Source organism: Wolffia australiana, chromosome 1 (assembly GCF_029677425.1).
Source record: "Wolffia australiana isolate 7733 chromosome 1, ASM2967742v1".
Taxonomy (NCBI): Eukaryota; Viridiplantae; Streptophyta; class Magnoliopsida; order Alismatales; family Araceae; genus Wolffia; species Wolffia australiana.
This window is the reverse complement of record NC_135835.1, coordinates 11,978,135-11,990,473: the sequence shown is the minus strand read 5'-3', so window position 1 is coordinate 11,990,473 and position 12,339 is coordinate 11,978,135. Positions and strand designations below refer to the sequence as shown.

The following is a 12,339-nucleotide window of genomic DNA, read 5'->3' as shown; positions in this document are numbered from 1 at the left end:
GACAAACGAGAGAGAGAGAGAGAGGGAGAGAGAGAGACGAGAAACGAGATAGAGAGAGGTAAGAGAGAGTATAGCAAGGAAAGCGATATGACAAACGATATAGAGAGAGATGAGCTCAGAGAGAGACACAAGAAATGAGATAGAGAGAGGTCAGAGAGAGCTTAGCAAGGAAAGAAAGATGATAAACGAGAAAGAGATGAACTGAGAGAAGGAGAGGCGAGACGAGCTAGAGAGGGATAAGAGAGAGTCTAGGTACAAGAGAGACGGAGAGCCAAGAAACGAGAAAGAGAGAGAAGGGAGATATATGAGCTAAGAGAGAGGGAGAGACCAGAAACGAGATAGAGGGAGACAATAGAGAGTTTAGCTGATAGATAGAGATATGAGAAATGAGAGAGATAAAAAAAGAGATACAGAGAGAGAAAGGGAGAACAGAGAGAGAGATTGTAAGAGAGAGAAAAGGAAGAAACAGAGAGAGAAGAGAAAGACGAGGGAGAAGAAATTATGCCGACGGCGGAGGCACCAAAATATTCGTCCGTATCTTTCGTCCATCATCCGAGGCCTCAGAACGGGACGTTTTTTCGTCCAAGTGCAGAAAACCATCTCCTCCTTTCGCTCTATGACGAAGTTTTTGCCCTGTCTTCGTCCGACCTCGCGGACGGGACGATATTTTCATCCTGGGACGAAAACCGTCCCTTCCGCGTCCCCGCACTATTGTTCTATCGGGCGTCGGGGCGTAGATTGAGGTTCCAAGGTACCCGTCGGTGGTCGAAGCCACTCTTTACTCCGAACAAGATAAAGTCCTGAACGCGCGGATAAACCGATTGTTTGAAATGCACTATTTGGGTCAACACAAAGTATGAATTTCCCAACACGGTGAGCTCGGGACAGGAGATTTAGTCTAAATTTCTTGTCCCGTCGTTTATTGTGGACCCTGGAAGGGTGAGCCTGTTCCTCAATTATTCGGCGTACAACACAAGCAAGAAGCCCAAAGTAGGCGCGCCTAGTAAGGTCGTTGGCCGACGTAGTTGCCGGGGACTGTAGTTGCAGGTGATAAGTATGGCTCCGCTGTTGCACCTGACGCGGGCGCAGCCGAGCCTCACAGAGTTACGCCAGACCACCTGAGTGTAGTGACCGCAGACTCTTCCCGGTGTGCAGGTATTTGTGGCGTAATTGTAGTCCTTGCGCTCGTTCACCCAGGACTGGACTGCCTCTCTGGCCGTCCACCCTTGCCCGATCCCCAGAAGAGGTTCTCCCGTAGTTGCTTCCGGTGGAATGGACGAGCCTGCAGTCGGCGCGCCTCTGGTTGGCGTAGCTCTGGGCGTATGCCGCGACCTGTGCATCCCACACCATCGGACCCACCCCTACGGCGGCTCGGGCCGCGCCGTGCGCAGCCAAGTAGTCCTGAGGGGTGTTTTGCGCTTGACCGAGCATGCAGCGGCAAACGCAAGGACGCAGGCGGCCAGTGCAAGGGAAGACGTCGAGCCGCCATTTTCTGGCCTTGCGTCTAAAGCGTGTGCTAGATCTTGGCTGCGATGTAGCTCTACCAAGGAGAAAGGCTCTTTGATGGTTTTGTGGGCGCCGGAGGGGAATGTTTTATACTGGATCAGAGCGGCAAGGTTCTCGCGGACCAGGTCGTATGGAGTATAGCTAATATCTAAGACAAGACTGGTTCTTAGCCGCCGCGGAGCATTTAGATTGATTGTTCATCGCCATGGGCGTGGTGTTGCAATACGGAAAACTTGTATTTTAATTGCCAAGTGGCTGGGGCCAAGCTTTCAACGACCGGATATTCCACGAAACCAAAACTCGAACGGGCGACTTGTGAGGATAAGATGGTTTCGACTTGTGAGAACTGGCGGCTCGAACTGGCGACCAGGTCGTATGGAGTATTTGACTTATTCTCTCGGCCCTTTGGATGGATTGTTTCGCGGGCTGAGTCTACCAAGAGAATCGTCTCACCCGCGTTCATCAAAGGAGCGTCTTCTGCGAATGTAGGGCAGCGCAGATATCTTTCCCGTGTGAAGGGAGGCGCAAATCACTGAACGCACCCTCTGTGTTTGTCAAGGTGATGAACAAAATTATGCCCCCTGATTTTCTTACCAGCTCGTTGTGTTTAAGAAACTAATAAACTAATAACGAAGCTGTGTGGCTGGCCCCACGCCGGCTTGGACGAAGCCTCGAGCTCCCTCAGCAAAGAAGCAACGGACGACTGGAGGAAAGTTCCCGCCGCCTCGCCGATGTAACTGCTGGAAAGTTCTTGTTACATTCTCTTCGCTTTCTGTGATTTCGTCAAATCAGCCTGCTACCGGACGTTCGTGGGCGTGACAACCACATTTCTTGCGGTCTGAGCCCGAAGCCGCCGTGACTGTAGGCTAGGGAAAGCGGGCCATGTAGAATTCTGATTGTGATTGTTCCGTGTGATTGTTCCACGTCTAGTTTTGTTCGCGTCGCGACATGCAGAATTCTGAAATTTCATCAGCATGATGCCATACTTGTTCGTCTTCGCATGATGCCAGAGGACAGTAAATCACATCGCTTGGTTCCTTTTTGTGTAATAGACCAAGGTGGTTCGGCAGCGATACGATGTTCGTGCGAAGTATGCAATGCGCTTGACGATCCTGTGTTTTTTGCTCAGAACGCGAGAGAGCTGGCTCCCGACGGAGTTCGAAGAGTATATCTCCCTATCCGTTTAAATGGACCGTCAGAAATTAGTGTTCCACGGGTCTTAGAGGAAACGCACGTTGAACAGTGTCTCAGATCGAAAGGAGATTATGTTTGGGATGTCGACTAAATCCAGTTAGAGCAGATTTAGCGTACCAACGTCGTATTTTTTTATTGAGCGATTAGACTTTGTTTGGTATGTCATCCCACCTGCATCGCAGAGATCCTTTGGTGTTTCAAATATTGAAAAGATTAAGCGAAGTCTAGTTTATAGACGTTTCAAGACGGTAAGTGTAGTTTCTTATTAAATACAATTAAGTGTAGTGTTCCATTGGTCCGCTTCATTGATCCAGGTTCATAGCTTGTAATACATATATAAGGGAAACATGCTGATGAATTTCAGAATTTACATGTCGCGACGCGAACAAAACTAGACGTCCAAGTATTAGGAAAAATCGAGACACGATGCACAGATTTTACTTGTGAATTTATTAACGCCGACTTATCCTTGTTAATTTCGTGCGACCAACAAAACCCCCGTGCCTAACGGTTGTTATCCTTTCTGCCCTCTTAGCTGGATTATGCGGCGGCGTTATTCAGCCGACGAAATTGCCTCAATCCATGAAGAAGCGGCGCAAAGATCATTGTGGGATTGAAAACGCGGTGTAGCGGGCGACAGAAAATCTATGAACCCTACGACTCGCGGCGAAGTCTTTAACCAAACGTTCAAAGCACACTTTGGCCGGACGGTAATTTTTCAAAGGCGATGATGAATAAGCATGGATGGCCCCTTGAATTCTTGATTCTGGACCCAACCTTTACCTTCGCCGGCAAAACGACACGCAAGAATGTGGTTGAGTTCCTCCTGCCTTTGGGTTAAACAGGTTGAGCCGCCGTAACTAGTTACCGTCTTAACTTGCCGTCGCGCCATTGAGCGCGCGGGAGAGAGACCGAGAGACAGATATAGAGCAAGCGAGAGCGAGAGAGAGAGAGAGAGAGACTGACACTCAAGCGAGCGACAGAGAGAGAGAGAAAGAGAGAAAGAGAGCGAGAGAGAGAGAAAGAGAGAGCGAGAGAGAGAGAGCGAGAGAAAGAGAAAGAGAGAGCGAGAGAGAGAGAAAGAGAGAGCGAGAGAGAGAGAGAAGGAGGGCGACTAAGAGAAAGAGAGAGAAGTAGAAACCAAGAGAAAGACGGAGACTCGGCGAGCGACGGAGAGAGAGACTAGGATAAAGAGAGAGAAAGAGAGAGACAGAGAGAAAAAGAGACTCAGGGAGAGAGAGTAAGAGAGACTAGGACAAAGAGAGAGAAGGGGAGACGGAAAGGAAAAGAGACTCAGCGAGGGAGAGTAAGAGAGACTGGGGGAAAGAGAGAGAAGGGGAGACGGAAAGGAAAAGGGACTCAGCGAGGGAGAGAAAGAGAGACTAGGAGAAAGAGAGAGAAAGAGACTCAGCAGAGAGGGTAAGAGAGACTAGGAGAAAGAGAGAGAAGTAGAGACGAAGAGAAAGGCGGAGCGAAAGAGAGACTCATGAGAGAAAGGAAGAGAGACTAGGAAAAAGAGAAAAGAGGGACGAAGAGAAAGACGGAGAGAAAAAGAGACTCCGCGAGAGAGAGTAAGAGAGACAAGAAGAAAGAGAGAGAAGGAGGGACGAAGAGAAAGACGGAGAGAAAAAGAGACTCAGCAAGAGAGAGTAAGAGAGACTAGAAGAAAGAGAGAGAAGGAGGGACGAAGAGAAAGACGGAGAGAAAAAGAGACTCAGCAAGAGAGAGTAAGAGAGACCAGAAGAAAGAGGAGAAGGACAGACGGAGGGAAAGATGGAGAGAAGAAGAGACTCAGCGAACGATAGTAAGAGAGAGTTTTGTTCTTAACAGGCTGTCCTTTCCCACTTATGATACGTGGGGACACCTGACTTGTGAACACACTTGATTTCTGTTCTTTAAAAATTATGAATTATATATAATAATAATCCTAACAAGTGTTTTTTTAAGAGAGGAGAAAGAGGGAGAAGGAGAGACGAACATAAAGACGGACAGAAAAAGAGACTCAGCGAGAGAGAGTAAGAGAGACGAGAAGGAGAGAGAATGACAGACGAAGGGAAAGACGGGGAGGAAAAGAGACAGCGAGAGAGAAGGAGAGACGAAGAGAAAGACGGAGAGAAAAAGAGACTTAGCGAAAGAGGGTAGGAGAGACTAGGAGAAAGAGAGGGAAAGACGGAGAGAAGGAGAGAGTACGAGAGAGAGAGAGACGCTTGGAGAAAGAGAGACAAGGAGAGACGAAAAGAAACGCGGTTGAAACTCCGAGAAAGAGAGAGAGAGAGACGCCCAGAATGTTATTTATAGATATGCCCTCCGCTTCTCTCTCCTCTATATTTTCCCAAGTAAAACCATAGGAAAACGAAATTAATTGGATAAGACCCTTTAAACATTTCTTAAAATTCATTTTTTCTTGCAATAAATTCGGAAAACATTGAATAAAATTCAAGAAAAATCGAAAAGACTCGGTAATTTATCCACACATTATGAAAAATTAATTTTTGTTTTCGAAACTGCCAATTTGATTTAAAGATAGCTATTCCAACCAGTAATAAATTCTATAAAATTCACAAGATAACCTAAAAGTTAGATTGACATCTTTATTGACTTGGAATAATGATTAACGTGTTACTAAAATACCATAAAAGGGATAAAAAAGAGCTAACTGCTTGGATTACTCGCTGAATTTACACTCACGAATTTGAATTGGTACGACCCTTCAAATAATGAAATAAACACTGAATCTACGAGAAAGAGAGGAGAGAGAGAGACGGAGTGTAAAACGGAGAGAGACGCACGACCGAGATATAGAGAGAGATACGAAGAGAAAAACAGAGAGAGAGCGAGAGAGGAGAGAGTAACTGTCTAAAGTTGATAGCAGTGAAGTGGTAATACAAACTCTCAAGGTTGGACGAGGAATGCATTGGAAAAATAAAATCAGGTCAGAGATCAGAACCATATTAAGGATTTGCAGCACTCCATCGGGTCTCAACCCGGCCGCTTTAAAGTAAACACCTCAAACGCATCAGAGCATGTCAAGTAATGGTCAGTGTCAATGACCGTATGGCTTTGCGTGTGCTATTGTAAGGTTTTGTTGGTTTAACCTAGTCCAGTGTTCCCTAGGCAGCCGTGGTGAGAGGACGCCAGATACTTGGCTGTGGAGGGAGGGCCATTAATGGTACCTCATGACTAGCATATCCGGACTGCTTGGGTGACAAGGGGGCGGCAACTAGGCACCCAATCAATCGCCATATCAGCATCAAAGGACCAAGAGGATTACGTAGCCAGGCGCAATACCAGCATTAGCAGCGCTATGGTTGCCAGGTAAAATTGAGTACGATTTGCTATGAGAATTAGTGGCCAGGAGACAACACGTGTTCAGAGGTAGGATTATATCTATATGACGAGGATCAAATGTAGACAGGAAAGAATGAAACGGCTATGATTAAGTCATAGAAACTACGATTTTGTGTCTTCTATATATATTAGTTTATGTATACATCCCGAACTGTTTTAGATAAATTTTGTGGGTTAATGGAATCTATTCACTCCGTGGCCCTCACTCAGTTTCTCTCTGCTTCTCCGCTATTTCTTAGTGTTCTTTAGCCAGTAATGCCTACTCTTTCACGGTATCAGTGCCGCGCAAGCGCCAAGAGGAATGGAGGAAAATCTTATGCTGCTGCTTCTTGTCGGTCTTTCGATTTCTGTAGCAAGATCTGTATGGCAGCCGTGGGAAACGCCCCTATGGTAGCTTCTATTGACCTATTGCTCAAATGAAGCTCAACAATGACGACTATCACAACAGGAACATCGCAATGTCACCTCTTCTCAACAGTGATGATAGAATGGGGTTATTTAAAGAGTTTCTTCGCCAATCTCAGCCGCACATTATCAAGCAAACACAATCGAGAATCCTACATTGAGGGAATGGTTGATAACATACAGACAGCTCCATGGACTATCTCAACGGACAATTATAGAGTGTGTCGCACAGCACAACAACGAGGCATAATCAACGAGACAGGATTCGATTGTGTTCACGGCCCCCACAAGCGCAAGAACTACCAAATGAGGCTTATATCGCGTTCACCTTGCTGAGTGAACACGAACCAACATACACTCAGCGCCAACAATTGGGAACTTGAAATTTGACAAAATTGTTGCCAACCTCAAAGCACACGATGCATTTCTTATGTTCCCCGTGAGAAAGACAAAGCCTCAGATTCACCTGCAGCCAACAATGGCCAAGCATTGATAGCTCAATCACCAAACTTTACCAATGAAGAGAGCACTGCCAGAACCGTGGATCTATTCAAAATATGTTTAATGAATTATTTTAAGGGTCCCAGCGCTACCTGCAGTAAAATCACTGGTACTCATCGCGTAAGTATGATTCCATATCGCTATTGGATCGTAACATTGTGATATTCAAATGCATGTCATCGGGCACCCCTAAAATACCGATGTATTAACTAACCTGATTAAGATTTCGGAATCAAAGTATCGAAGCACTTAGAAAAGTCTGTTACCGAAATACTTTCAGCGCCCATGCTAAGTGCAGTGCGATCACTGATACTCGTCGAGGAGTTTGATAATATATATTTAGCCTATCCAATTATTTTGGCATCGTTTAAGAATATCATGTAAATAACGATGGATAGAAAGCATTGTTTAATACTACCGATCATTGTACTGGGATCCTATCATAAGTCGCTTCTCTCATTGCCTGCCTTCGAAGACTTGCTTATACATCTCACATGGGTGTTAAAGAATATTGTCTATCTCGATGTACCGAAAGAAGCCAAAGGGCTGTGATTGGGTTGTCTCCACACAATTTTATTGGAGCATGTTGATATCTTTTAACTCCGACTGTGCTTTGTTAACCCAGTCCCGAACGATGCCATGGACGCAGCGCATCAAGAGAACCACACCCCGATGAAATCCTGAGAGCAGGAAATAGCAACATCAAAGAATCCTGATGCAATGTGAATAGCATTTCACATTTTATCCGTCCGCAAAGTCTTTATTTACTGAGTGGCGATAGCCTCTGCTCTATTATGACTTAGATTATATCCTGAGTGTCCATAGTTCTATGATTGTTGAACTGGGAAGTGCATGTCTCACTTACGAACGCAAATTTGTGAGACATAACTTTCTACGAAATGATAAATAAGTGGAAGGAGGAGAAATCGGTATGAGGTTGATATCCAGAATTGGCCCAGCACTTTTGATTGGAATAGATGTTAATTTTGACCATATGAATCACATGTCATCATTTTTTATGTTATTGATCTTAAATTATAAATTTGATTATATTTGTGGGCTGATTGCCTGAAAATTCTTCTATTTGCCCTCGGATTTGTGGATCCTAAACGATTGGACTTCTGGACGGATGAAATACCCTGGATCACCTGCATTAAAATAATTTACTAGTTTCAATATCTTCCTACGGAAGGAACCATCCTTTGCACGCTGCTATGATTTTTCTCAAGCCGGCAGAGTAAGTGACCCTTTTGGCTTGTTGTAACCAAAATCGTTTTAATAACACTCATTATCTGTTTATTACGAGAAACACAATAAAATGCCTCCATACTGTTTTAATAAGACATGTAATTTATCATCATTTGGCAACCGTAATGATTCACATAAGGCATCCTACCATTGATTTGATCAATGGGTACACTAGTGAGAAAACACTAGTGAAGCTATCCATTAATATGACGAGTGCTTGGGGTTGTTGTATAATTTTAATGGTTCAAAATTTGGATCTGATAAATATTGGTTTCTATTTCAAAACATATATACTTTTGTATCAGAATAATTATAATTGCTTATCTTGTGATTTCCGGCGCTTATTGGATATGTGCATTCGTTTGGCGAGCCCTGGACTGTTCTCTCTATAGTTCCGGACTGTCCGGGACAGGATGAAGGTTGTCCTGTCCGTATACTTCAGCTTCATCCGAACCGTCTCGTCCGGGGATTCGTCCAAGGTGAATAATTTTCGTCCACGTCCGGGGTCAGATCGATTCTTCCCGTCGAGTTATAATTGGTTCGTCCCCCATCGGGGATGAAAAAAATAGTTCATGAGGCTGCGACTCCTGCTTTATCTTACCCTCCGCGTTAGGAGTCATGTGCCCTGCCCTGTCCGAGTTGTCTCCCTACCCTCTCCTCCTCCGCACCCTCCAGCCAACCGCCGCCGGCCCCTTTCATCCTGTTCTCGTCGTCGAAGCCTGCCCCTGACGAGGAATGAGATAGAGAGATGGAAGAGAGTGTTTGGCAAGGAGAGAGAGAGAGAGAGAGGTGAGCTGAGAGAGATAGACGACAAACGACACATACACAGGTCAGAGACAGCCTAGCAACAAAAAAATACGAGGAACGAGAGAGAGAGAGAGATGAGCTGAAAGAGAGAGACTAGAAACGAGATAGAGAGAGGTAAGAGAGAGCTTAGCAAGGAAAGAGAGATGACAAACGAGAGAGAGGTGAGCTGGGAGGAGATAGACGAGAAACGACATATAAAGAGGTAAGAGACAGCTTAGCAACAAAAAAATATGAGGAACGAGAGAGAGAGAGAGATGAGCTGAAAGAGAGAGACTAGAAACGAGATAGAGAGAGGTAAGAGAGAGCTTAGCAAGGAAAGAGAGATGACAAACGAGAGAGAGATGAGCTGGGAGGGAGATAGACGAGAAACGACATATAAAGAGGTAAGAGAGAGCTTAGCACGGAAAGAGAGATGACAAATGAGAGAGATAGACGCGCTGAGAAAGAGAGAGAGAGAGAGAGAGAGAGAGAGAGAGAGAGAGAGAGAGAGAGAGAGAGAGAGAGAGAGAGAGAGAGAGAGAGAGAGAGAGAGAGAGAGAGAGAGAGAGAGAGAGAGAGAGAGACGAGAAACGAGATAGAGAGAGGTAAGAGAGAGCTTGCAGGAAAAGAAAGAAGACAAACGAGAGAGAGAGATAGAGATGAGCTTATAGAGAGAGAGACGAGAAACGAGATAGCGAGATGTAAGAGAGAGCTTAGCAGATAAAGAAAGATGACAAACGAGAGAGAGAGATAGAGATGAGCTCATAGAGAGAGAGACGAGAAACGAGATAGCGACATGTAAGAGAGAGCTTAGCAGATAAAGAAAGATGACAAACGAGAGAGAGAGAGAGAGGGAGAGAGAGAGACGAGAAACGAGATAGAGAGAGGTAAGAGAGAGTATAGCAAGGAAAGTGATATGACAAACGATATAGAGAGAGATGAGCTCAGAGAGAGACACAAGAAATGAGATAGAGAGAGGTCAGAGAGAGCTTAGCAAGGAAAGAAAGATGATAAACGAGAAAGAGATGAACTGAGAGAAGGAGAGGCGAGACGAGCTAGAGAGGGATAAGAGAGAGTCTAGGTACAAGAGAGACGGAGAGCCAAGAAACGAGAAAGAGAGAGAAGGGAGATATATGAGCTAAGAGAGAGGGAGAGACCAGAAACGAGATAGAGGGAGACAATAGAGAGTTTAGCTGATAGATAGAGATATGAGAAATGAGAGAGATAAAAAAAGAGATACAGAGAGAGAAAGGGAGAACAGAGAGAGAGATTGTAAGAGAGAGAAAAGGGAAGAAACAGAGAGAGAAGAGAAAGACGAGGGAGAAGAAATTAAGTGCCGACGGCGGAGGCACCAAAATATTCGTCCGTATCTTTTCGTCCATCATCCGAGGCCTCAGAACGGGACGTTTTTTTCGTCCAAGTGCAGAAAACCATCTCCTCCTTTCGCTCTATGACGAAGTTTTGCCCTGTCTTCGTCCGACCTCGCGGACGGGACGATATTTTCATCCTGGGACGAAAACCGTCCCTTCCGCGTCCCCGCACTATTGTTCTATCGGGCGTCGGGGCGTAGATTGAGGTTCCAAGGTACCCCGTCGGTGGTCGAAGCCACTCTTTACTCCGAACAAGATAAAGTCCTGAACGCGCGGATAAACCGATTGTTTGAAATGCACTATTTGGGTCAACACAAAGTATGAATTTCCCAACACGGTGAGCTCGGGACAGGAGATTTAGTCTAAATTTCTTGTCCCGTCGTTTATTGTGGGACCCTGGAAGGGTGAGCCTGTTCCCTCAATTATTCGGCGTACAACACAAGCAAGAAGCCCAAAGTAGGCGCGCCTAGTAAGGTCGTTGGCCGACGTAGTTGCCGGGGGGACTGTAGTTGCAGGTGATAAGTATGGCTCCGCTGTTGCACCTGACGCGGGCGCAGCCGAGCCTCACAGAGTTACGCCAGACCACCTGAGTGTAGTGACCGCAGACTCTTCCCGGTGTGCAGGTATTTGTGGCGTAATTGTAGTCCTTGCGCTCGTTCACCCAGGACTGGACTGCCTCTCTGGCCGTCCACCTTGCCCGATCCCCAGAAGAGGTTCTCCCGTAGTTGCTTCCGGTGGAATGGACGAGCCTGCAGTCGGCGCGCCTCTGGTTGGCGTAGCTCTGGGCGTATGCCGCGACCTGTGCATCCCACACCATCGGACCCACCCCTACGGCGGCTCGGGCCGCGTTGTGCGCAGCCAAGTAGTCCTGAGGGGTGTTTTGCGCTTGGACCGAGCATGCAGCGGCAAACGCAAGGACGCAGGCGGCCAGTGCAAGGGGAAGACGTCGAGCCGCCATTTTCTGGCCTTGCGTCTAAAGCGTGTGCTAGATCTTGGCTGCGATGTAGCTCTACTCAAGGGGAGAAAGGCTCTTTGATGGTTTTGTGGGCGCCGGAGGGGAATGTTTTATACTGGATCAGAGCGGCAAGGTTCTCGCGGACCAGGTCGTATGGAGTATAGCTAATATCTAAGACAAGACTGGTTCTTAGCCGCCGCGGAGCATTTAGATTGATTGTTCATCGCCATGGGCGTGGTGTTGCAATACGGAAAACTTGTATTTTAATTGCCAAGTGGCTGGGGCCAAGCTTTCAACGACCGGATATTCCACGAAACCAAAACTCGAACGGGCGACTTGTGAGGATAAGATTGTTTCGACTTGTGAGAACTGGCGACTCGAACTGGCGACCAGGTCGTATGGAGTATTTGACTTATTCTCTCGGCCCTTTTGGATGGATTGTTTCGCGGGCTGAGTCTACCAAGAGAATCGTCTCACCCGCGTTCATCAAAGGAGCGTCTTCTGCGAATGTAGGGGCAGCGCAGATATCTTTCCCGTGTGAAGGGAGGCGCAAATCACTGAACGCACCCTCTGTGTTTGTCAAGGTGATGAACAAAATTATGCCCTGATTTTCTTACCAGCTCGTTGTGTTTAAGAAACTAATAAACTAATAACGAAGCTGTGTGGCTGGCCCCACGCCGGCTTGGACGAAGCCTCGAGCTCCCTCAGCAAAGAAGCAACGGACGACTGGAGGAAAGTTCCCGCCGCCTCGCCGATGTAACTGCTGGAAAGTTCTTGTTACATTCTCTTCGCTTTCTGTGATTTCGTCAAATCAGCCTGCTACCGGACGTTCGTGGGCGTGACAACCACATTTCTTGCGGTCTGAGCCCGAAGCCGCCGTGACTGTAGGCTAGGGAAAGCGGGCCATGTAGAATTCTGATTGTGATTGTTCCGTGTGATTGTTCCACGTCTAGTTTTGTTCGCGTCGCGACATGCAGAATTCTGAAATTTCATCAGCATGATGCCATACTTGTTCGTCTTCGCATG

At 46.5% G+C, this 12,339-nt stretch overlaps 1 protein-coding gene and 1 pseudogene across 1 annotated transcript; both read right to left on the bottom strand.

Annotated features, from left to right (window-relative positions):
- Positions 1 to 957: 957 nt before the first annotated feature.
- LOC144700694 (pathogenesis-related protein PR-1 type pseudogene) lies at positions 958 to 2,877 on the bottom strand (annotated as a pseudogene).
- A 7,760-nt stretch (positions 2,878 to 10,637) lies between these two features.
- LOC144706706 (pathogenesis-related protein PR-1 type-like) lies at positions 10,638 to 11,418 on the bottom strand. The gene has a single exon (XM_078579708.1). It carries the CDS (start codon positions 11,314 to 11,316, stop codon positions 10,825 to 10,827), a length of 492 nt encoding a protein of 163 aa, XP_078435834.1. The 5' UTR covers positions 11,317 to 11,418; the 3' UTR covers positions 10,638 to 10,824.
- Between the last annotated feature and the right edge of the window lie 921 nt (positions 11,419 to 12,339).

Bases quoted from the DNA above. Each gene is read 5' to 3' on its own strand.
- LOC144706706 (XM_078579708.1), bottom strand. From the start codon at position 11,316: ATGGCGGCTCGACGTCTTCCCCTTGCACTGGCCGCCTGCGTCCTTGCG.